The sequence below is a fragment of the Spea bombifrons genome, chromosome 3 (assembly GCF_027358695.1).
Source record: "Spea bombifrons isolate aSpeBom1 chromosome 3, aSpeBom1.2.pri, whole genome shotgun sequence".
Taxonomy (NCBI): Eukaryota; Metazoa; Chordata; class Amphibia; order Anura; family Pelobatidae; genus Spea; species Spea bombifrons.
Window position 1 is genome coordinate 81,121,164 of NC_071089.1, and position 21,844 is coordinate 81,143,007.

The window sequence follows — 21,844 nt, forward strand, 5'->3', positions numbered from 1 at the left end:
CCGCACACCCTGTGCCATCTTTGTCCCCAAACCGCACATCCTGTGCCATTTGTCCCATAAACATGCTACCTGTGCCACTTTTTATCCCATAAACACCCTGCCAGTGCCATCTTTGCCTTTCCAAAAATCAATTATTATTACATAATACACACAGACACTTTTACAGTCACTCACTAATTCACACAATCATTAATTCTCTCACCCTTTCACACAATTTAGTTACACATATTTATTAATGCATTATCACAAATTCATTAATTCTTTCACTCATTCACACAATTCTTCCACACATTAATTAATTTATTCTCTAACTCATTTACACAATTCGTACACAAATTTGTTCATTCTCTCACTCATTCTGACTCTGACTTTATTTCAATATTCTCATTACCCTCTTTTCTCACTATCTACCCCCTCTCCCCCTCCTTCTTACTATCTACCCCCCTCCTTCTTACTATCTACCCTCTCCCCCTTTGTAGTTCACTTACCTTCAGACGTCCTGTGGTGGGAGCGCGATGCTTCTGTCTTCAGTGTCTTCATCATGGTGCGTGCTGCTTCACTGCTGAGCGCCGGAATATCACGCCATATTCCGGCGCTCAGCATGAAACACCGGCACCGCAACGAAGACACTGAAGACAGAAACCTCACAGAGGAGAGTGAGGGGCACCGAGCGGTTGCTGAAAACTTGAGCGACCTCTTGGCGCCACTCTCTCTCCTCTGCATCTAGCGCTTCCTCTGGGCTGCAAAAAAAAATGGCGTGTCAATTGGGGGGGCACAGAATGATGTAGGAGGGGCATGGCCCCCTCTGCCCTCCCCTTGCTGACGCCACTGTGAGCAGTCGGCAGCCCGCGTGGCGCTCATTTGCACCCCGTGTGCCATGAGTTGCCGACCCCTGCATTAGATGAAGTTAACTCTCTTGCACCAGGTAGTATGTGTTGGTTAGATATGCTGTGGTTTGCTGCGACGGGGGGGACATGGTGAATTGCTGGTTTGATACCTATCTGATGGCCAGCTCTATTTTGTCCCAAAATTTGGACCGAGAGGGACATGAACACCAGATGTGGAAGAAGTCACCCCTACAGGACTGGCATTGCTAACATATCTCTGAGATTTCAGGAAAGAACCTATGAAGGTCAGCAGGTACTGTGTACCATCTGGTGAGTATTTTGCATTGGGTTTCCTGTATGTGGGATGCAAACAGAACATTTTTGGTTAATAAAATCTTTTTCCATTGGCCCTGAGACAGTGACATGCCCAGGTCCCCTTCCCTGAGGTCTGAGGATACATGAGAGACTATCCTATGCTGGGGAGAATAGTCGTGTAAAGAATGGAGAGGAGATATCTGGGGGGGTTGTCTGCATGCACAAGGATTTTAAAGGGGTAAACTCAGTTGGCATAGTGTAAGTATGAGGAAAATTAGAACATTTTCGAATAACTTAATCCTTTAAGTAGATTTATCACAGATGAGACAAGAACTGCAAAACGTTAACATTCATGTCAACAATTGTATCACTTATATTTTTAAAATAAGGCACAAACTGGATTTTTGGATGCTAGATTTTCCTCTAGATTTGTGTTCTAAAATAAAAGGATAAATAAAAGCTTAAGAGAAAATGTAATAATTACCGTAGTTGACGTTGATACCTTTTATTGGGCAAAGATAGAAAATGACCATTAGCTTATGTGACCTTTTTCTGTATTGGCCAAATTATGTTTCAAACAACCAAAAAACACAATCTACAGGATTTACTGGAAGGTTAACAATATGACACCCTGATCCAAGAACCAAGTAGCAAGACAGGATTTTCCACAAAACTAGGAGGACATGATTGACCCAAGCAAGCTTATTATTAGAGATCAAGACACAAAAAAGCTGTTTTGTTTGTTTCCCGTTTCAATGGCTACCAAGTCCTGCAATCTATCCTATGAAAAGACTTGGCCTCTGTAGCTTTCATGATCAAACATTCTTATTTTATTATTGAACAAACTGTGTTATCTCCAAGATTGTAGTTTACTCCCTTTCACAACCCAAGCAGGGCTGGCTACTGAGAAACTGAATGCTGCGGGACGGGTGTGATCATTGCTAGGCTGGGCTCGTGTTCTGACCATAAAGACGCTCTACCCATATGAATATACGTCAACCTGGCAGCCAACAGTATCATAGATGGTGCAATTCATCCAAGGCCAGTCCAGAATTAACAGGTTATAAAATAGGTTTTATATTTTTATAAGGTTTATTTCCACATCAATAAACTCTCCGCATGTAGAACTCTAGCTTCTAACTGGAGTTGTAAAAAAGTATTAGAAAATGTATTTTTTTAAAAAAAAAGTCCACAAGTAGAAACATGTTTTATGTAAAAAAGATAATTCCCTTACACTTTTTCTTGGTGTTTAGTAAATGAGCAAGGAATTGTAAGCTTAGAGCAGCTGCTCCCTCTTTTCCTCCCGCACCGGTATGTTTGACGTAATGGGGGGCAATGGGGGGCAAAGCAATATATGGCCATATAGTGTGACGGAATCCCCAATATTTATACCTTAAATAGGTGTTTTTTGAATGGTATTCACTGGGCATGTGTTGAATTCTTGCTTTGTTTTGTGTCATCTTAAATTGTTTTTCTTAAGTATTTTTAATTACACCTAAGGTCGATTATTTACTTAAAAGATAAGGATAAGATGGTAGACCCTGAAATTACAATACATTTTTTACACATTCTGCTTAATCCTGTTCGATTTTTTTATCTAGCTTTTAAAGATTTGGGAAACATGGCTTTTTTTTGTTTAAGTACAAAGGTTAAATTATTTATTGTGACATTTTGTTTTTTTTCCCTGTTATTTCTTTCTTTGCAGGAATTTGAATGGTATGATGTAAAAAAAATCTACTCTACAAGCTGAATTCATATGTACTACAACGTTTCTAAGATAACTCTGATAGGGCTCCATGTGACCAACATACATTCTATACATTTAACCACTGTACAACTGCATGTCCTTCAATGGATCATATGTACCCCGTATTTTAATAAAATAAAACGTCACAAGTGTTTGGCAGTCTATTTGTTTTGTTGTACGGTACTTCGGTAGCTAAAGCTCATGAAACGAAGACAGTGAGAACTCAGTATTGGTGCTTTTAATGTTTCCTTAGCAAGCCTCAGCCCCCCAAGTTAGAGCGACCTCCCCTACAAGAACAAAAATATATGAAGGTTCTTTGAAGACAAGGCCTAATTTGCTATTAGTTACACCAGCTATGTGCCAAGAGCATCATGCTTCAGGCGTTTCATTGGTGAACATGATGGGCAGGGCTGAATGGTAGCCACACCTACTTGCACCAAGCTTCTTCTATTTTGACCAATTTATGTTACTTTCCATGCCTATTTCCATTCTGTTTTATCCACATACTCCCTCCCACAAAAGCCATTGTAATGATTTATGTTAGCTGTGGCCGCTGTGGCCTAGATTGGGGATGCAATCAACGGTGATTGGGGACCGCCGGAACGATCCAACATATGAACGTCCACTACACAGCTCCACCACTAATACTATTTGTCATTATTACAATGCAGCCTCCTGTAGATTGCCTGGGTATGCAAATATCTGGGGTAGCTAAATGGGGTGTATCGGTGTGTCCGCTAAACAGCCAAAGGAGTCGTGATAAATACACAGTATTATACCATATATGTACTAGATATATAGACATGTATACAGAGGCAAGAGAGGAAGCGGAGCTTTTTGGCAAAGAGACAAGGGAAGGAGACAGTCAGAGTATGTGAGAGACAGTGAGTGAGAGTGTGAAAGAGCACGAGAGAGTGAATGAGGGTGTAAGAGAGCATGAATGAGCATGCGAAAGTGCATGAGAGAGTGAATAAGAGAAAGTGAACTTCCTTGTCACTGCTACAACCCCACACTACCTCTCACCCGTCTCTGTGTCTTATGTTTGTCACCCAACAGGGCCGGCCCAAGACTTAATGCCGCCTGGGGCGAAGATTATAATGCCTCCCCCCCCGCCGACGCCGGGGGGGCGGCATTTTAAACTTCGCCGCCGCCATTATCTACCCTAACCCCCCCCGGTACTTACCTTTAAACAGTCCTGTGGCGAGTCTCCTTGCTCTGCCACGGTGCCGGCTTGTAATGCTGAGCGCCGTAAATTGACGTCACTTCCGGCGCTCAGCATTACAAGCCGGCACCGTGGCAGAGCACGGAGACTCGCCGCAGAGGAGAGAGAGAGGGGCGCTGAGCGGGTAAGCGAAAACCACTCGGCGCCCCTCTCTCTCCTCCGCTTAAAAAAAAAGCGCTTGGGGCAGCAAAGTGCCGCCCCTTCAAAAGTGCCGCCTGGGGCAATTGCCCCAGTCGGCTCCATTGTAGGGCCGGCCCTGTCACCCAATTACCTCAAGATTGTAAGCTTATGTATGGGTTTGTCTTAGTCTGTCAGTATGTTGGCGCTATATAAAAAAAAGATAACAATAATAGTAATAATAATAAAGAGGCAACGGATTTCGTTTCCGAATGTAACATATCCTTCGATTTTCGTCTGAACTGAAAGGGCAGGAAAGAAATTTGTTTTCCAGATTGAATAAAACAAAAACGAAATAAATTTGTTTTCCCATCAGACTCCCCCTCAAAGTAATTGGGGAGATCAATTTGTTGGCTAATGTTTCGGATTAGTAGTTATTAAATGTAAAAGGTTATTATAGTAGGAACTGTGAGAGTGGATTGTGCAATTATGTAAGAGAAAGAACATGTGTATTTCTCTTTCTCTGGCTCGTCATGCACTGCATAGTGTATGCATACTGTGTTTGGTTTTGTGGTTTATGTTTTAAACCCTTTATTATTATTATTTTTTATTGTTTTATATAGCACCACCAAATTCCGTAGCGCTGTACAATGGGTAGACAGGACATAACCAGTAGCATGTAACATTACAATTTGACTTACAGAGACAACAGGTGAGGAGGGTCCTGCTCAGACCAGCTTAATGCGGTAATTTAAGGTTTAAAACAGAATCAGTCATTCCGATGTGCCTGTTCTGAGTGTTTGTGGTTTTCACCTGGATCGCCACACAGATCTGACAGGAATTCGTTAAATCTCAGCTCCTGGAGCCGGTAGGTGAAGACACCTGTGTAAAAGAACGATCTGGGACTCTGCCTAGGTAGCTGCCAAAAGGAAAAGTAGGCAGGACGTGTCCTACACCTCCCCCCTCTCCTGCATTCCCTCTGTGTCAGTCCCTCTCTCTCTCACTCACACAGTGGCTGCTCGCGTCCCCGATCGGAGTAATCGCTGCCGAGGATCACGATGTTTCAGTGGTGAGTGCTCTCCCGCTGGGAGTATGAGAACACGGCTATTATTATTAATAATATTATTATTATTAGTAGTAGTATTATGCTGTTATCCGGGAACTTGGACATGTCATCTATATCTGCCTTTACCGTCCCGACACCCGCTCTCTATACGGGGAGCTCGTACTGCTTTACACTTTAGTAAGATTGTGGATTGTACTAAATGGGTGTAAAATATCCAGAAACGAGCCCACGTTCTAAAATAATGAGAGGCGCGTGTTATAGAAACAGTCCACGGTCACCAGTGACTGAACCAAGGAGAGCGCAATAGTCTCTCCGCTATCCGAAGCTATGCGAATCTCCGGGGTAACCAAAGGGTGTGTATCGGTGTGTGCGCTGAACGGCCAAAGGAGACGTAAGAAACACACAGTATTATACCGTATATGTACCATATATACACAGTATTATACCACATATATGTACTATATACACAGTATTATACCATATATGTACTATATATACACAGTATTACACCACATATGTACAATATATATATACACAGTATTATACCATATATATGTACTATATATATATATATACATAGTATTATACCACATATATGTACTATATACACAGTATTATACCATATATGTACTATATATACACAGTATTACACCACATATGTACAATATATATATACACAGTATTATACCACATATATGTACTATATATATACACAGTATTATACCATATATATATGTACTATATACACAGTATTATACCATATATATGTACTATATACACAGTATTATACCACATATGTTCTATATATATATATATATATATATATATATATATATATATATATATATATACAGTATTATATATAGTATATATATTTATACTGTATATGTACTATATATATTAGTATGCCATATATACACTATGTACACAGTATTATACCATATATGTACTAAATATATATATATATATATACAGTATTAAGCCATTATATATATATATATATATATATATATATATAATTATACCGTATATGTACTATATCCATTAGTATACTATATATATATACACTATATACACATCAATATACCATATATGTACTTTATATATACATATTAGTATACCATGTACACATTATACATACATGTACTATATATATATATATATATATATATATATATATATATATATATACACATTATTATACAATGTATACACTATATACACGTGCTGATGTCATATATGCATTTATATGTATTTGGGGTGTGTTAGGGGCTGTATGGGTTTGTCTGGCAGCCTGTGTGCCGAGTGTCTGATGCACACTCCGTGACATGTTCTGTGTGGAGTGAATGCAGTTGGTGCGGGGATATGTGATCGGTCGCTAGTTCCGTTTAGTAAAGCATATGACACGCGTGGAAGCTCAGACCCTCTGCTCTGGCTGGAATTGCACTGTCTGTTAGTTCTGGCTGCCAGCGATCAATGACCGTGGAGCGCTAACCAGCGGCACTCGCGTCCCTTTCCCGGGCAGGAGGATCGTGTACCCAAAACCAAGCCCACACAGTAGACTAAACCAGAAGCTTCCCTCCATGCAGGTGCATGTGAGTCACTAGCAGCTGATGTAGAAATGGATTACCGGCTGCTGCCTTTTGACGGAAAGCGAGTTTCTGAAAGACTGTGGCATCTATTCACTAAACGGGACGCTGTGAGGAGAGCTGTGTTGAGTTTTTTGACTTCACTACACACTACAAGTGGTCAACCCCAGTGAGCTGCTCCTGCTGGAGGAAGAGATTAGATGGCCCTGTGTAATGTATACTTAAATGAGAACTCTCCAGTCCCCTGGACTGAGGCAATTGAAGCCACAACCCTCATGCACACTCTCCCTTAAGTAAATGAAGCCAATAGTTCCTAGTAAATGGACATGGTTTGGGGAAGAAATCATACAGTCTATTTGTGGAAGGATTAATGTATATTATTATAACGTGCCGGTGCATACATTTACATACAATGTAAATAGTTATATGTACGTTTTATTTATTGTCTAGTCCCCTAGCACTGGCCCTTATTATCTGGAGTCTGACTCTTGGGTTTACACAAGGTATAAATAACCTAAAACCATAAAAAGGTTAACATGAATAATTGTAATTGAAATCTAAAGCAAATCCTCAAATCAAATTCAGTATCTACTCCCTATAATCCAGTCATTGTGACTACAAATCACATGACTCTAAGCCAAAATGCCATTGAAAGCTGCAGTGTCACATAGCAATCAAATTAATTTTAATTGTTTCTTAATTGTCTCTATAACGAGACATCCACCTGCTTCCTGTGTAAAAGCCTCCGATATATAAAAGGGGTCTTTAAATCATTATTTCATGTTTTAGCGAGCAGGAGAGTAAATAACTAAATAATACATTTCAGTTCCAGGAATAATGGGTTCCATTCAATGACATCATCAAACTTTAATTGGCCGCAATAGTGTAAAAAATGCTGCACTGTAACCATCGAAAACAAAGCAATTCAGTGAGGGCCACTGTGTGTCCAAACAACTATTCCCCCCGGTACATTTCAGACCATCAAATCTTTCATCTAATCTCCGTTAAACCTGACTAAACTAAATGCACAGCACCGGTTAATGACGCCGCACAGGCGAGGAGAAATAAACGTCACCGAGGTTGTTTAACCCTTTCAATATCTCATATGTTCTTGCTTTCCATATTCTCTCTTCTTTCTTCTCTCTTTCTTCTTCATCCGTGTCTCCGTAGACATAACCTCCTAATGAACGCCTGCCAAAATGGCAGCGCTTCTGGTGACCCCCCCCCAGATCCTCCAATCAGGGGGAGTAGACGTCATGGAAAGCCCCACCATTCTGGCAGAAGTTTACTCAGTGTAAGGGCAGAATGGCGGATCTCCCAGTGACGTCTTCTACCTCGAATCAGGGGGAGAGGACATCACCAGAAGCTCCCCTATTTTGGCAGAAGTTCGCCAGGAGGTTATGACTGTGGAAATGCGGATGTAGAAAGAAAAGACAAATGAGAAGATGAAGAACAAGAAGATGCGAGACGTGGAAGCAGAAGTGGTCGGCAGAGAAAGTAGGGAGACTCCGAGAGTGTGAGAGAGAGGGAGTAAACGAGCTGGCAAATTTCAGATGAGTTTCTATTAGTTAGATGGAAAGCTTGTTGCAAGTTTTCCCCTTTCGCTGTAACCAGCATTTCCTGTGGCAGCCAGTGTGCTCCAGCGTCGCGTCGTACATTTTCCTTTGATCTAATTGGTGGTTAAGTGGTTTGACCGTTTTCACGGCACGCACTGTGGTGTGATTAGGTGATACGGTGGTTTGCGTGTATTTTGGCCGAGAGCGATAGTTCGTTTGCTTTTAGATTTGGCCAGGTCCGTTGAATCGAGGCCATTGTTTCTAATGCTGTATTGAGTTACAGAAGTGTTACAACTTAACATAATAGCCAATTTAAAAGCAGAATGTGTTATTTACAGGACAGGGCACAGCGCTATGTAACAGACATTACTAATCACTTGTTATATTCCTATGCGAAGTGAGATACTTTTAATTATTTTAGTAGCATACTTAATCTTTTTTTATGTTCTATTGATTCATTGTAATTCACGTGATCAGTGTCGCGTAGTCACAGCCACATGGTAAAAGTAGTCGTCCTATCTTTAGGATAGCCTTGTATTCCCGACCTTGGTGTAAAAAGCCATACCTTGATAGATTTGATATACAGGACAAGTCGACCATAAGCCATCTTCTTCCGCTTGTTATGTATCACAGGGATTAACTTTATCTACAAGAAACTAGCTACTGATAATATGAGTGTTTCTTATATATAGTGACACTTGATCTATCAGTTTCGCAATACTAAAATGGCATTAAATGTTGTGTAATGCACTTTTTTTTGTCAAAAGCAATTTTTTGATTGAGTATACAAGGACTTTTCCATCATCGCCACTAGTATGCTGATTCCAGGTTTGATTGTGTTTATTTAAGTACCAAACATACATTATACACTAGACTAACGGCAATGCAGCAGAGAACACAACAGTACAACGGTACGCCTGAAACAGACACTATTACAGAATACCAAGAAGCAGCAGTAATCACATCCTACAGTAACTCCAGGTACAACGTTTCAGTTTTATCGGTTTAGAAACCCATTGCAAAAAGTTGCTGTACTGTCCTGCAGTAAATACTTATAGCTATTGTGATGCGAGCTATTGCATTGCCCATAATATGGATCGTTTCTAAACTATTTCTGTTCTGTGTTTTGCAAAACTTCTGATGTTGACCATGTTTGGCCACGATCCTTGTATTCACTTATATGACATCTTGGGTGAACTAAAGGGATCACATACTCTGCTGAACCCCTTTTTTAATTAAAGGGATACTCCAGCCATCATATGCACTTTAATGCGTATTATGTCTGAGTGGTCCCTTAAATTCATGTTTTTCTCAAATTCTACATTAAAAGCCCTTAAAAAGTTTCTGTATTGGTTTTATGGGATTTAAGTATCTGCTAAGATCTATTTGTACAACATGCCAGAGAGTGCAATTGATTAATTTTGTCTTTTTAATGAGTAGAAATGAGCTGTCTTTTAGTGAAATATATTGTGTTTTATTCAGGGACACCACTTGATTATTGTACCTGCGTATTGTCGTAGTGCATGTATAAAGGATGCTGCATGGATTCACTGGCTTTCCTAATGCTTGTTATAATATTCTGTGAAGGTTACACGTAGTTTTCTCTGTTAGTTCAAAGACATACGAATTGTAAGTCACGGCATTTTTTTACCACTTTCCTGGTGAAATATAATATGCTCTTCATCTCGTTTTAAAGGTCACTCCAACAGTTTTATGTGATATTGTAGTTGTAACTGATATTACTAACTGGCCCAAAGATAATATAGAAAACATGAAAAGGTCACAACCACAGCCTTCAATTTACTAGTTCCAACACCAATATGCACCTCAATTCATATGATAGCTGTGCAGTCCCTTAAAGTTTTCACTGTTCCTTTTGCAAGTGCATGGGGGGGATTCTGCAGAAGGCCCCCCATATGCATTCGCCCTTTCTCCCTCCGCCTGCTATTTTCCTTGTGTGACCAGTCATCTCCAGGGCTGGCTCGGTGAACTCTAGAGATGGGATCTCTTCAGACCCCCATCAACATCAAACGTTCTCATTAAAAGACATTGACGGCTACACACAGGGTTATGACAGGACCACGGACTGCTGCACATCATTCCAAAGAAACTTCCACAAAATTGCTATTTTGTTTGCTTGAAAATCAGCTGGCAAAATATGAGTTTCACGTTTTTTCATGGTGACAAGTTAGGCGCTTGTTCTTCAGGTCTGTTTAAATACCGCAGATTAATATTACATGCAGCAAGGCTACCCCAATCCCTTTAATGTGAACATACCCTCTTCCAGTCACCTATAGTGAGTAGAAGAGCTTTGGGGACATCCCTGGGAAGTAGATTTCTGCATATGAACACATTTTTTGTGTGGTTTTTGGCCATTTGTTTTGGGACTGTCGTTTCCTGCACTTTCATTTCAGAGAAAATTGAAAGGTTTTTTTTTAATCAGAACTGAAATTTGCTGTCACCCTCACACACTCTCGCTTATGCTATCACAAATGATCTCTCTCATGCTCTCCCTCACTCTTTCTTTTAATGTCTCCCTACCTTCTTCTCCAAACTTTTCCATGTCCCCATCTCCTATTCCATAGCTACACCGCTTGTCTTGTTCCTGTCTTTAGCTGGGGCAGGCAAATGGGTGAATGCACATCCAGCAGAACCCCTCTCCCCAAGTACTTGTGACAGGGATACCATGAAAATATAAAGGGACCTATAATGCATATAATGACTGGAAAAATTAAAATCCGCCATTTAAAAATAACCCTCACTCATTCAGAACACAAATTGCGACCCTCATGCGACACAAGACTTGAGCTGACAAGTCCAAATATTTTCATTGATGAGATGTACTAGTTTTTATTGCATGACTATGCATCTTGTCATCCACAGATCTACTTTTTGCGAGTGACTGTTTCATTCCAGAAAATGTTGTTGCAAAACAATACAATGGGGCAATTAAAGTTTTCCACATCAACCACCCGTTCGCATTTCCCATGGCGTCACCTTCCCTATTCCTTATTACCTTCACAGCCAGGGATGGTGAAACCCAACTTGTAACTGTCGTGGCCCAAATGGCATTCCGTAGCCCCTCGAATGCTATAATGAAAACATGCTAAAACATTTAAACTGTGGGTTGCCTTTTGCTTTGTCAGTAGAGTAAATAACCCTTTAAAGGACTCATTTCATCTGGGCAATCGCCGCAGCAGGAAGTAAACTTGTTAAAACAAGGAAGGAAATTTGTTAAAACAGACTTGGAATCACATTAAAATACATGCCTGAAGAAATTTAGCGGAATAAAAAATGTAGTATAACTTTATTTGTAGGGGCTGAGTGTAGTGTAGCACTAGTGAACAAATATATTTGTAAATATATATATATATATGTGTATATACAAGTACACAGGATAAAAACCCAAGCAAAAAAGCTGAAGCAGTGACAGTCTTTAGGCACTTGGCAGTTATTAAAATACATATCTACATATTCAACCTCAGAAATAAGTTGACCGAATAAAAGTCTCTTTACAGATTGTAATGGGGGAAAAATAGATAAAAATATGTTTTAGTTAATGAATCTTGGCCAATAAACATCATTTTTCCAACTATGGAACGTTTAATGGCACGTGGTAGATTTATTCCCTTTTTGTACGTTTTCTTTCAGTGTTTAATAATGTCACTCAGTTTTGTTGATATTATGTGAAATCATGCATTCTGGTAAAAGTAATTCTAAAGTGAAAGGACTGAAAGTGGACGCAAATATTTTCTAATTCCGCTGTATCCTGGCCGTTGGGATATCTGTACCTTTCATTTCTATGTGGGGAATGTGGCAGGAATTTGCTGGGGGAGAAGAGGAAATGAGTAGAGATGTCCAGAGTATTGCAAAGCTGGAAGACCAGGGAATCCTTCCTGTCCGTCTATCTTTTGGCGGTGTTTAATTATTTATTTTATTAAAGAGTAGAGTATTTCGGGGGTTTTCTATGGGTGCTTGTCGTTAAAAAAAACTATGGTAAAACTAAGATAAGATACCTACACAGGCTTAATTTAAAACTATTTTTTAACATATAAAGTTTATGGTGGTTTTTGATTGAAATGTGTATGATTTGCACTACTCTAAATGTTCCATAAAACGGGAGAGATGAATATTATAAATGAGTTTTTTTTATATTTGGGTATATGGCCAAATTTAACAGGATGCAGTGTAAAATGATGTATTGTGTGTGGCGTGACATCAGTCCTGGATTTCTAAGGACATTCACTAGTTTTTTATGTTTTTAGCAAGATTTTCTGTTGGATCTTATTTTGTAAAGGGTATTTCACATAGAGCAGAGAAATGTGTGCTATGTGCATCGAGTGTGCTAAAATGCATGTGTATTTTAAATATTCTGTCTTTACAATTAAAGCGTATTAACTGGGGATATGTTTGATCATGTGTATAATCATTGTGTATGTTAGGGCAAAGCTTAAAAAAAATATATACATAAATATATATATATATATATATATATAAATATATATATTCATACACAGTGCTTGGAACTATGAATGTGAAATTGTGATTGCCTGTGCGTTAGTGTGTTGATCGGGGTTACACATATATCTGTGTATCCATGGTCTGTTTTACATGCATCCAGGCTGCCAGGCAGTCCTCACAATGCAGAGTTTGATTCACATGTCCCTTCCCTCCCTGTTAGCCAGCATTTACTGCTTACTGGGGAGAAAGACCCCATTCATAGCAAAGTCCCATTTAATTACCTGGAAACTGAAGAGGCTTCTCTGTAATGTAAACTTGTCATGCGGGGTGTGCGAGGGGCACCTAGGAGCTGTTCAGAATCAGCATCGTTAACCTCTCTAGTTCTCTTTAGAGCCCCCATGTAATATTAGAACTGTTTGATGGAATACACCAAGCTTTTTCACTGTCATCCCCATCTCTGTTTCCAAGTAATAAAAACAACACATTTATTGAGTCTTGATGAAGTTGGGACAGTCCATGTGAGCTACTTAAAATAACCTAAGAATAAACGACAAAACTCTTTATTTCTATCTATCTATATGTGTTTGTAAATGAGATAACAGTATGTGTACAGTAGGTCCATTAGAAAAACTATACATAACTACGCATTTTCCCCAACAATAAACACTAATCTGATATGATAACAGCATGGTTCAAGTTATTAACGCTGACGCATACCAGTAGTGAAGTCATAATGACATCATAATAAAGGCAAATAGTGTAGCAGTAGCATATGTTATCTCTTTATATCATGTTACACATCCTTGAATGTATAAAATAAATGATGAAATATATACTCATTATAATAAGTATCACATCGTTACTGAGATAAAACCAGTTTGTTTTGTATGGGGTCGGGGAATGTCTATTTAGCAATAGCTAGTCTTTAAATATAAGCAAAAAACATATAAAAATATGTAATTTAATGTCAACATTTGTTAGCAATATACGCAATTAGGCATCTATAGTCTGGATGGAGTTAAATCTCCCTAAAGAATGGTGCACTTGGAATACTTTGGACATCTGTGAAGACGGGATCTGTAGGGTTTCATTTCTGGGGCTTAATCTCTCCAGGTTCCTACATATTTAAATCTGACACAAAATATGCTTGGACAACCAAAATAACAACTGTGTATTTTCTACCACCAGGAAGAAGAAAATATATAAGGGAGTGTGCCTCACTTTCTGCGTGGTCATAACATTAACTGTCTTACAAAGAGGATCACCACCTGGACTCTTCACCCAGAAGGGATCAACTGAACTCTTAAATACTCACAAAAGAGATGCTTATCCTAGCAACAATGGCTTCTGGGCACCCAAAACAAGCAAACACTTCACAGAGGTCCCTCCTACCCATGAACACCCTTCCGAGTGGGATGTAAATTCAATCAACTGCACAGCCAACTGGAACCTCACCAAGCTGGACTGGTTTAAGACACTGGAACCAAATTTCCAGCAATTCCTGCTGTACCGACACTGTCGTTATTTCCCAATGATTATTAACAATCCGCAGAAATGCAACGGGGACATCAAACTTCTTATCGTGGTTAAATCAATAATCACACAGCATGACCGAAGAGATGTGATCCGTAAAACCTGGGGAAAGGAAACAGAAGTGAATGGTAAAAGAATCCAGACTTTGTTTCTTTTGGGGACAGCAATGAAAGAAGAAGAACGAGACAATTACCAAAAGCTTCTTGAGTTTGAGAATCAGATATATGGGGACATTCTTCAATGGGACTTCCTAGATTCCTTCTTTAACCTGACCCTTAAAGAAGTGCATTTTCTAAAATGGATGAACATCTACTGTCAGGGAGTAAGCTATGTTTTTAAGGGAGATGATGATGTGTTCGTTAGCCCAACTAACATTCTAGACTACCTGGATGGCAACCGCAATCCTGACCTGTTTGTGGGAGATGTCCTGTTCAAAGCACGACCCATCCGTAGGAAAGAAAACAAGTACTACATACCCACCTCTCTTTACAACAAGAGCCAGTACCCTCCATATGCTGGTGGTGGAGGATTCGTTATGGCAGGTCCCTTGGTCAAAAAGTTGTACAAAGCATCAGAGACCTTGGAGTTATACCCCATTGATGATGTCTTCCTTGGGATGTGCTTGGAGGTGATCCACGTCAACCCTATCATGCATGAAGGGTTTAAAACATTTGGCATTGTTAAAAATAAAAATAGCAAGATGAACAAAGAGCCATGCTTTTTCAGGAGCATGTTAGTGGTACACAAACTTCTCCCTGTTGACCTTATGAACATGTGGAAACTTGTCCACAGTAACTTGACCTGTTCACGGAGGATTAACATACTCTAGTGCTTTTGCTATAGGACCTTTGATGGGTAATGATGAACACCTGTGAGTTATTGTGTATTAATTAAGCTTTGTGTTCCCTGGCAGGTTTAGGGAAAAGCTTTTGTAAAAAAGATCTTTATATGGCCTCTGGGTTTGAGGAATTTATGTGAAGTGAGGTTCCTCAAAGATGCCTATCCAGGGTACGAAATGGACTGAAGTTATAAAGCACATTTTTCAAGTACTGGGTCTTAATAAAGTTGTATCTTGTGTTGGAAAGGCTACAGATATAATATATTTCTATCAGACTCTTCTGAATGGAGCCTTATACAACACAAGTCCGTAAGCCTTTTCATTGGGAATGCTATTTACACCACATGGAACTGTGCTATGCAGTTATGTGGTAACCCGCAGACACATCAAGATCTCTGTGGATTTAGTGCCTGGGAGTTATGTCAAGGACTCTGAAGACATGACTTCAAATCATTTCATTTTACGTTGAACCTCCAAATCTAATGGCATTATGTTTTAATTCTGACTTTAACCATGATTGGTTTGTTTTGAAAATGTTTTCTTGAAAATTGTATATTGTTTTAATTTATAAAAGGAAATTTTAAATTAATATGTTATCATTGTTTTACAACAAATTCATACGGTAATCTATAGGTGGGAGGATCATTTATTACTATTTTCCACATTGAATCAAATATTTCCATTTCTACTGTACAACAACAACCTATAAGGGTTTCATTTGATAGGATAATGGTTTATAGGATAATGGTTGGTATATCACACTATTATAAATTAATTGATTACATATTACCTTTGGAAAAAATCCTGGCAGGAGTCACCTATCTCCTTCCCATTCAGGAATGGAACATACAGCTGAATGAACTCAGGGGAAAGTTTTAAAATATTTGTATTCATACAGCATCAAAAAACAATTCAACAAGATACATCTTAGTTTGCCTGCCCCACTGTCACATTCCACTGGAATAGTTCTTTTAGGAAATCAGAAATTATGATAATTTCATATGATAATGAGCTGAACTCTTTTATTAAAATGTATAAATTGTATTTTTTTTATGAGACAAACCAACTTTTTCTTGTATTCTGTGATGCACCACCTAGTGCAGATCAGTGACCTAAATGTTTATTGATAATAAATATCCTTGATCGCTACATACCTACAAAATTACAGAGCATTGAAAAGGTACAGTGCAAGATTATTGTATCCATTTTCAACAAAACCTACTGTTTACAATGATTTTGTCTATGTCTGGAGTCAGTTGGAATGTTTAACCTGACTTTAATATGGATTGGGAAGGGCCAAAAAAGAATAGTGAGCTGAGCTGGGTTTGCCCTGTATAATGCATAATGAAGTCAGAAAGTTGGCATTTTCATCTCACCTACAAATAGCCAATGGCAATAACTACAATGAATAAACAAATAAAACAGGTGGTGAAAGTGTATTAATTACTTAAAGAGGAACTTAATTAGATAAAAATACATTTTTCAAAGTATAGTGGTGTTTTCTTCTTCAAATAGTTCTACTTTTCTGTATAATGTTTTTAAACTGTATATTTATAATTTTATGTGTCTTGACTTTGCTATCTCACCTTGTGGAATACAATAGATATCTTAAATATGACATAACCGACAAGAATGACAGTTTCCAGGTTTGCAGAGAGTTTACTGAAGCAAAAAAAAAAGTACAACTTTAAAAAGTAAATAAAATCAAGTGAGATACAGCATTTATGCAAACTCTGATAATGTGATATACTGAGAAGACAATGACAACAGTAAAAACAAGCACAGTGTATCAATTGCTTTCGGCTAAAACATTTGAAATCAATATGGAAACAGTGTCTTTGTAAGGCTATCTTGTTTAAACACCCTCCTCAAACATACACTTGCATAGCAACATGCAGTGATTTCCTTTTTTTTGTTGTTGTTGTTTCTATTAGTGATGTGAAGTTAGGATCAGTAAAGTGAATCGGTTCATTTCGGGTCGTTCATTGAAATGATCTGATTCATGACCCGATTCTTTGGATCACTCAGTGTAACTCACAGCAGTTACTACTTACCAGTCCCTCCCTGCAGTCACACTGACAATTGGCCCTGCCCCTTTTTGCCTCCCATTCCCTCCCTGCAGTCACACTGATGATTGGTCCCGCCCCTTTCCATATAGCATCCACACTGCTCAGCAAATCATCTAACAGTAAGTATAAAATTAATATTTGGGCTGCTGAAAGTTAGGGGAGGTGGGGTTAATTTAGGGGCAGTTATGGTTAATGGGGTGTTTAGGGTTGATTTATGGGCAGTTATTGTTGATGGGGTGTTTAGGGTTAATTTAGGGGCAGTTATGGTTGATAGGCTGTTTAGGGTTAATTTAGGGGCAGTTATGGTTGATGGGGTGTTTAGGGTTAATTTAGGGGCAGTTATGGTTGATGGGGTGTTTAGGGTTAATTTAGGGGCAGTTATGGTTCATGGGGTCTTTAGGGTTAATTTAATGCTGAGGACTTTAGGGTTAATTTAATTAATTTAATAAGGTTAACTTAAGGTCCAGTTAGAGGTAAAGTGGGGGCAAAGTGAGGGGAATCTAAATCCTGGGGGCAGTGAGGATTAACTGCAGTTAACTGAACTGTTACAAATTAATCGTTCAGTCTACTGAACTGATTCATGCGGATCATTGAAAAGAATCGGATCAAAAGAACCGGACATCACTAGTATCTATGTGTGAAATACTACTGACATGTCAACACAAGGAAGCTTCAAAAGAAAGGCTTGCTTTTACTTGCTCTTGAAGGGGCTCTGTCACTTTTGTGCCACATCTTCCATTTTTATACAGTAAATAAACTTGTAATAGTTTATAGGTTGTATAAGCAATATATAGTAACGTAGTTACTTGGGACCAAAAAAGAGATATTGTTTTATTCACTAAACGGTGAGCTGACCGGAGAATTTCCAATTCCTCACTTTACTATTCATTACGAAGGGCCAACAGTGGCAGGATTCTCCAGCAATACAGGCCCTCTATAGAGTATAATTTAATAGGTGAGGGCACGGAAGAAATCTCACTGGTATAACTATACATTACTAATGACCAGCCAAGCTCTTCCTGCAGCAGAAGCTCACATGTTTAGGACCTTCATAAGGCTAAGTAAAGTCAAGGAGTTAAAACCACAGCTCTCTGGCAACCTCTCATCAGGTGTACCTTTATTAAACAGAGCCCAAAGTCCGTCAAATTGATCAAGAAAGCAAACCACTGAGGTTTTTTTAGCACATATTGCTGAAAACATAATCCATCTTGACTCCAAAGGCAATTAATTATTTTCCTGGATCAATATTACCTAAGCAAAAGGTAATGGTTGCCACCCTGAATACCTGTGTTGGCAAAGGCCAACATTTTTTTAGCGATAACTGAATCACTTGGCAATATGTTCCAGATCCAAATCGGAACTGGCTTGTATGAAAAAAATCTTTTGCTTAATATAAAATCTGTTTTCTACGTCACTGTGTTTTCTGTAACATTCTATAAATAAAAAGATCCCCAGACATGCTTTGAAATATACTTTTATGTGGTAACACTATAGCCATGATGGCAACGTTTTTCCAAAGTAAAGAACCCCAAACTGTACTTTAATAAACATTTTTTTTTTGTAGGGCAAGTTCCATGGAAAAAATGTTTGCATGGGTATGTGGGTACATTCGATTGATTGTAAAGCTTTTGCCTATGGGCATTACTTTGCGGTAATCACTAACAATAAGTTGGAAGCCCTATGACATTTTTCAAGAAATTTCCAGAGATAAGCTTGCACAGGGCCAGCGCTACTTATAGGCAAGGTAGGCACCAGCCTAGGGTGCAGATGTACATGGGGGCGCCTCCTCTGCGGTGAACTGAACTGTGGATCTCCTTCCAACCGCCCCTCACTGTATCTATCACTTTATGTTTATCTCTCCCCTTCTCTTTAATCCTCCCCTTTCTCATTAACTCTTCCTTCTCTCAGCTCTCTCTTTGCTCTGTATCTCCCTTTGTTTTCTTGATCTCTCTTATTTTCTAACCTCTTTGATTAGTTTTTTATTTCGACTACAATAAAAATGTGCATTCTTGGCCTTTGGGCTAAGATCAAGTGAATACCTGTGAGAGAGGGAAAGCTTGGTCTTAAGAATGGGAAATCATGAAGCCCCAAGGTCACTAGAGGTCTCTAGACCTTGGTCTAGGTCTGAGCGCAGTTCACAATTAGTTGTTGCACTTCCTGTTCAGTACTTTTGGCACTATGCACCTGCTATATTGTATTTTTACGCTATTTGTGTGGTGTACATATTCACTTTTTCTCACACCATCCTAAAGGGCTGGGGTTTTTTGTAAATAGGTAAGCACAAATTGCAATGTTTTTTTTTGTTTTATTTTTAATAAAAATAAGTGTGGAAGACAATATGTGCTGCGACACGGGAAGCACAGAGCTCATAATAATGGATACAGAGCACCTGATTTAACTTTGACACTGAAAATGCCATGGGATTGCCGTCCCCAACAGGGCTCATTTTTCTGGTGAGGGGGGAGCAAGGTAACTCCAACGAGTGCCCCCCTCAGTGTGATTCCAATGTCCCTTCCCCTTGCAGTGGGGAGCCAAGAAGATCCAGCCTTCCTGCAGGCCTTCTAGCTGGGGAGGGAAGGAAGGGGCTGCATCTCCCTTAGGTGAGTGTAGAACAGAAGAGCGAAAAAGGGACCTGGTGTCCATGGGGGCCTTCTGGTAGGAATGGCACAGAGCACTTTTTTGTTTTATTCACAGCAGAGCCACTGGCCTTGAGGCTTCAATAATAAAAAAGTGCTATGATTGATAAAAATATTTTTTTTGTTTTTATTTCCTTTTATTTGCCAACCTGCCCCCCATAATGCTCTGTACATTTGGGTTGCCAACTTTCAAAAACTATACTTTTGTATAATTGGATAGATAGATGCTATTAGGGGGCCAGTATACCACATTTTCCAAAATCAGGACAAATACCTAAATACATTTTGTTTGTATTTTTTTTTCTTTGCACTGGCTATATGTAATTTTTATAGGCAAAACTGTGAAAAATGTGGCCTTTTTTTTTAGATTTTTCTTCCCACTAAATGATGCTTTATGTGTTTGTATATAAATATGACTTCAAAAGAAAGCCCTACTTATCCTGAAAAAAAATATATACATTTTGTGCGGGTGCCCAAAATGAGTTACAGGGAAATCACAGTTAAATAAAGACATAGCAAAAACATGAAAAATTCTCTTTTTGCTTTTTCAAAAAATATTGTAAAATAACCTTGGTCCTTAAAGGGTTAAAATAAGTCTGATGATCTCAAACAGATGAAAACAGAAGAAATCATGAAGGGGGCAAATCTTTTTTACAGCACTGTAACTAGCTAATAAACAACTCAAACTGTCTTTTAAATCATAAGAAATCATGATGCTATTAAAATGTTTTTTGTAAATGTAAAGTTTTACCTGGAACTCTGCTTAACAAATGCAGCCTTATGCCCCGCTAGCGTTGCCAAATGTTTATTTTTTGGGGAATTTTAAAACATGGAGTTTTTAAAATTTTGCTTCTTCCCTAGCTTTTTGTAGCTGATGCATAATCTATTTTAGAAAGCTTTTGAGTGAAAATGCTATATTTGAGGCGTCTTAAATACAGATCCCGTTTATACATAATCATAGAGTGCTGCTTTACATAGAATATATCATCAACATTTTGTGTAATCATACATTACATACAATCCTACCCCAAATACAGCCTTATGCAGTGAAGTATAATTTTCAGAATCATTTAGTGTATAACTTTCAAAAATATACTCTCCACCCAACCAGGCAGAATTAATGATTTTTATGAAAAAATTCCAACATATAAGGTACCTTATGATAAACGCAAAAAATGACTTATTGTGTTTAAAAAATCATGCATTAGTATATGTCTATTAAGACATTGCAATATACTATATAATATATATATATTCACATCACCACTGTGCCATCATCCGCTGACTGAGCTGCTGTACGTAAAGTTATTTTTAATCTTCACATTGTGCTAAAAGACAAGCGTATGTAAATACATAGATGTATAGGTTTTCTTTCATATGAGTATGTTATATATGCGCTTCTTTGTGTAATATCTTCTGCACCATTGATGCATACACTATTGCGTCATTGTATAAATATATGAACAAGCTATTCATACGTTTTTTTTAAGAAACTTTTAAGCAACTTGAAAAAGCATAAATCACATTAATGTGATGAAGTCAATGTTTCTACTGCTACCAGCTTTGGTTGCTGGTTCTTGAAGAATAGGTTGGCTTTTGTGGGACCAGTTGCGAGTTTCTAATAACCTTTTTCACATTGTATTCAATACATGATAGAAACATAGAATTTGATAGCATATAGCAACCTTTAGGCACATCTAGTCTGACAGTTTTTTCTCTGATGTAAACCTTAATCAGTGCAAACTCTTGTTATCTTAGATTCCAGATAGCCATATACCCAACCCAGGCTAATAATGCTGCGCTTATTCAAAAACATGTTATGTTGCAAGGCAAAAACAAGACACAAAGTGAATAAACACAAAAGTGTA

The 21,844-nt window shown here is 38.5% G+C and overlaps 1 protein-coding gene across 1 annotated transcript; it reads left to right on the forward strand.

Moving 5' to 3' along the window:
* The first annotated feature begins 5,225 nt into the window (after nt 1-5,225).
* B3GNT7 (UDP-GlcNAc:betaGal beta-1,3-N-acetylglucosaminyltransferase 7) lies at nt 5,226-15,860 on the forward strand. Its single transcript, XM_053460595.1, has 2 exons — nt 5,226-5,297; nt 14,089-15,860. Exons 1-2 carry the CDS (start codon nt 5,287-5,289, stop codon nt 15,260-15,262), a joined length of 1,185 nt encoding a protein of 394 aa, XP_053316570.1. The 5' UTR covers nt 5,226-5,286; the 3' UTR covers nt 15,263-15,860.
* The last annotated feature ends 5,984 nt before the right edge of the window (nt 15,861-21,844 follow it).